Raw genomic sequence first — 4,358 nt, forward strand, 5'->3', positions numbered from 1 at the left:
CCCCGTGCACAGCAACCCCGGGCACAGCACCCCCGGGCTCAGCACCCCCGTGCACAGCAACCCCGGGCACAGCACCCCCGGGCTCAGCAGCCCCGGGCACAGCACCCCCGGGCTCAGCACTCCCGTGCACAGCACCCCCGTGCACAGCACCCCCGTGCACAGCACCCCCGTGCACAGCACCCCTGGGCACAGCACCCCCGGGCTCAGCACCCCCGTGCACAGCACCCCCGTGCACAGCACCCCTGCGCTCAGCACCCCCGAGGCCATGGCCCTCCGCACCGTTCGGCGGGCCCTAAGCCAGAAGACGCCGGAGCCAGAGCTGCATGTTGCCGCCGTCCACTGTAAGTTTCGCGACGGCCAGCAGGTGAATTGCATGCAGCCTGCGGGAGGGTAGCCTACGCGCTCGGAGCCACAAGGCTCACCGCATTCCCTGTAGCCCTATAGCTATCTCTCATTGCAGGCGCCGCCCACGAGCCCAGGACCTCCGCGGCCCCCCCGGCTCCACGCCACCCCAAGCGGGCCGTGAGAAGCAAGACGCACGAGCCCGGGCCGCAGGACCACGTCTCCCTCGGTAAGTTTCACGACGGCGGGCGCGTTCAGGTTTGCGTGCGGGTCGCGTGCGCTTCGGAGCCTCAAGGCGCCATGGTCTCCTGTAAGTTGGCAAACCCGCCGCTACGTCGGCATCCTCCGACGGCTCCACCGCATCAGCCCGGCCTGGCTTGATCCGCGTCCAATAGTCCTTATCTCCCTATAGTACGTAACTGCCCGCCCTTTTCCATTATACCGCTCAAGACCCACCCTCTCCACAGCCGCCGCCGCCGAGCCGCCGCCTGCCGTTGCTGCTGGTGCTCGCGGGGAGCAGGCGCAGGACGAAGAGGACCGCGGCCAGCAGGACGCTGCCGGGGAGGCGCCCCACCGCTGTGCGACCTGCGGAGCGGCCTTCAGGAGGGCGGCGCTCCTCCGGGCCCACATGCGGACTCATGCCGCCGATCAACTGGACGGTGGTGAACCCTGCGGCGACAGTTCAGCGGGAAGTGCTGACCTTCATAGACACGCGAAGACACGCACGGGTGATAGACCCCACAACTGTCAGACTTGTGGGAAATGTTTTTCTCGCCTTGGGTACCTTCGTCAACACATTAGGACGCACACAGGTGAGAAACCGTACAAATGCCAGACTTGCGGCAAAGGATTTGCTCAGAGTACCGCACTCCACAAACACATCAGGACACACATTGGTGAGAAACCTTACGAATGCCAGACTTGTGGCAAAAGTTTCACACAAAAACACACAGTCGGTGTGCACATGAGGACTCACACTGGTGAGAGACCTTACAAATGCCAGACTTGTGGGAAAGGTTTCTCTCAAAATAGTCACCTCCGTGGGCACATGAGGACACACACAGGTGAGAAGCCTTATAAATGCCACACTTGTGGCAAATGTTTCTCTCAAACTACCCACCTATCTTCCCACTTGAGGACACACACCGGCGAGAAACCCTACAAGTGCCAGACTTGTGGCAAAAGTTTCGCTCTCAGCACCACACTCAGTGTTCACATGAGGACCCACACAGGTGAGAGACCTTACAAATGCCAGGCGTGTGGCGAAAGATTTTCTCAGACTAGCCAACTCCGTTACCACATGAGGACACACACCGGTGAGAAACCCTACAAGTGCCAGACTTGTGGTAAAAGTTTCGTTCAGAGCACCACACTCAGTGTTCACATGAGGACTCACACAGGTGTTAGACCTTACAAATGCCAGGCGTGCGGCGAAAGATTTTCTCAAAGTACCATCCTGCTTTCACACATGTGGAATCACCTCAGCACACACGGTTAAGAAACCCTAGAACTGGCCAGACTTCTGGTAAAGGTTTCACTGACAGTCATCATCTCTATATGCACATGAGGACTCGCACCGGTGAGAACCCCACATTTTTTTAGACTTGTGGCACATGTTTCTCCACGCCTTTTTTTCTCAAAAGACATGAGGACACAACACTACTATTAAACTCCACATTTACTAGACTTTTGGCAAAGTTGTCCCTTATTGTGCCTATCTTTCCAGTCACATGCCGATATGAAATCTTTTGTACCGGGTGTCCAGGCTAAGACATGCCAGTACGTTGGGTTGCCTATGGACTGGCTGCAGGGGCTGCAGGGGCGGGACGGGTGGCGGGGAAGTGGCCCTTCCCCACCACTCCCCCGCCACCCGCCCGCGCCTGCAGCCCCTGCAGCCAGTCCAGAGGCAACCCAACGTACTGGCATGTCTTAGCCTGGACACCCGGTATGTCAGTCCTGCTGTGCAGCTGCGCTGCCTTAACAGGGATTGAAAATCTTCCCGGGCACATAGTTACTACCATGAATTATTGTTCCTAGAAATATAGTAACCATAACGAATCCTATTTATTCAATCAATTCTGTAGTTATTTCAAGTTTTTATTCTTCTACATTTGTGTTGTTTTTCTTTTTGAATTACTCTGTAATTTTAGTGTTTTGTGAATCATTTTGGGTCGCCGTTTGGCTTGAATGATCTTTATTACTTTTATTAATTGTAGCTTTACCAATAAATCTGAAACACAGCAAAAAATTGAATTACCGTGCTTCAGGTCGGTACGAATCTGAGCTGCGCTTAAGTTCCCAATCGAGCCGCAGCGCCGGATTCCACCTTGGGTGCGAGAGAGACAGGGGGGAAGAGAGAAAGAGAAGGGCTAAAGTCTCGTGTTACCTTGCAACCTTTCGACCTTACTAGTACACCTATATCACCTATACACTAGTCCGCCCCAAGACTGGGACGGCGCGCTCCCGGCGAAAGTATTTATTATTTTCCGAATTCTAGCCCGATTACCTTACCTTCTCTTGTTCCAGGCACTGCCCCCGAGCCGAAAGGTACCTCCGGAGCAAGCACCTCCGTGGCCACCCGCTTCGCCAAGCGGTCCGTGAGGTTCGACACGCACAAGGAGACAGGGTTGCAGGACGAAGCCTCTCTCTGTAAGTTTCACGGAGCTTCGAGGCGTCGTGTTCTCTGTTCTCTTGTTGGTACACTGTCGTACCCGCCCGCACGTCGGGATGCTCTGACGGCCTGGCTGGACCCTGGTCCGAGAATCCCCCCCCCCCTTTTTACGTAACCGGCCTGTCGCCTACTGACTAATGCCGGGTTTACGATGGAGCATTTTCGGGACAGAATGAAATTTGTGCCTAACGGAACGAATCCCGTTTGCTTGTTTCTTACAAGCGTGTTTATGATGGCGTTTTAACGGAACGGAACGAAATCTCAGACAGGAACAGAACGACGGGTTCCCATTTTGATGGAAAGGAGCAGGAACAGAACGAAGTTTTCCGGAACGGAACGAAGGGTCAGCCAATGAGGAGGCGTCCCTGCGATACGCAACACACTTTCGTTCTGTTCCGTCACTGAAACATCATAAACACCCCTTCGTTCCGTACCCGAAAATTTGGTTCTGTTCCGCTAAAATCTCGTTCTGTTCCGAAATCACCAACTCCATCGTAAACCCGCCATAATGCTGATAAGCGCTGCGCTCACCCTGTCGCTCTCCTCCACAGCCGCCACCGCGCCGCCGCCTGCCGTTGCTGCTGGCGCTCGCGGGGAGCAAGCGCAGGACGGAGAGGACCGCCGCCAGCAGGACGCTGCCGGGGAGGCGCCCCACCGCTGTGCGACCTGCGGGGCGGCCTTCAGGAGGGCGGTCCTCCTCCGGGCACACATGCGGACTCATGCCGCCGATCAACTGGACAGCGGTGAACACTGTGGCGACAGTTCAGCGGATGGTACTGGCCATCGTATGCACGCTACTCACACAGGTGAGAGAGCCTACGGCAGCCAGACTTGCGACAAAAGATTTGCTTCCAGCAACGGACTCCGTTATCACATCAGGTCACACACCGGTGAGAAACCTTACAAATGTCAGACTTGCGGCAAAAGTTTCTCTCAAACTGGTCACCTCTGCGAACACATAAGGACTCACACTGGTGAGAGACCTTTCAAATGCCAGTTTTGCGGCAAACGATTCGCTTATAGCAACGGACTCCGTAAGCACATCAGGACACACACCGGTGAGAAACCTTACAAATGTCAGACTTGCGGCAAAGGATTCACCCAAAGTGGCCATCTGCATGCGCACCTGAGGACTCACACAAATGATAGACCCTACAAATGTCAGACTTGCGACAAACTGTTCTCTTTTAGTGGCAATTTACGTGTGCACGCGAGGATTCACACTGGCGAGAAACCCTTTAGTTGCCAGACTTGCGGTAAACATTTCTCTGAAAGATGCGATCTCCGTAAACACGTGAGGATTCACACTGGCGAGAAACCCTACAAATGTCAGACTTGCGGCAAA

General features: G+C 55.3%; 2 protein-coding genes across 2 annotated transcripts in view; both read left to right on the forward strand.

The window, feature by feature from the left end:
• The first annotated feature begins 970 nt into the window (after positions 1-970).
• LOC113202860 (zinc finger protein 239-like) lies at positions 971-2,094 on the forward strand. The gene has a single exon (XM_026417301.2). The coding sequence runs from the start codon at positions 971-973 to the stop codon at positions 1,838-1,840; it is 870 nt and encodes a 289-aa protein (XP_026273086.2). The 3' UTR covers positions 1,841-2,094.
• An 874-nt stretch (positions 2,095-2,968) lies between these two features.
• LOC113202862 (zinc finger protein 37-like) overlaps positions 2,969-4,358 on the forward strand; it is a 4,520-nt gene continuing 3,130 nt past the window's right edge. The window contains exons 1-2 of the mRNA XM_052265580.1: positions 2,969-2,991; positions 3,565-3,819. Of these exons, the coding sequence (XP_052121540.1) occupies positions 3,723-3,819 (97 nt within the window). The 5' untranslated portion in view covers positions 2,969-2,991; positions 3,565-3,722. The remainder of the gene's footprint in view (positions 2,992-3,564; positions 3,820-4,358) is intronic.

This window comes from Frankliniella occidentalis, unplaced genomic scaffold, assembly GCF_000697945.3.
Source record: "Frankliniella occidentalis isolate FOCC.00 unplaced genomic scaffold, Focc_3.1 Scaffold28, whole genome shotgun sequence".
NCBI lineage: Eukaryota > Metazoa > Arthropoda > Insecta > Thysanoptera > Thripidae > Frankliniella > Frankliniella occidentalis.

Coding starts and splice junctions, on each gene's coding strand:
- LOC113202860 (XM_026417301.2), top strand. CDS start 971: ATGCGGACTCATGCCGCCGATCAACTGGACGGTGGTGAACCCTGCGGC.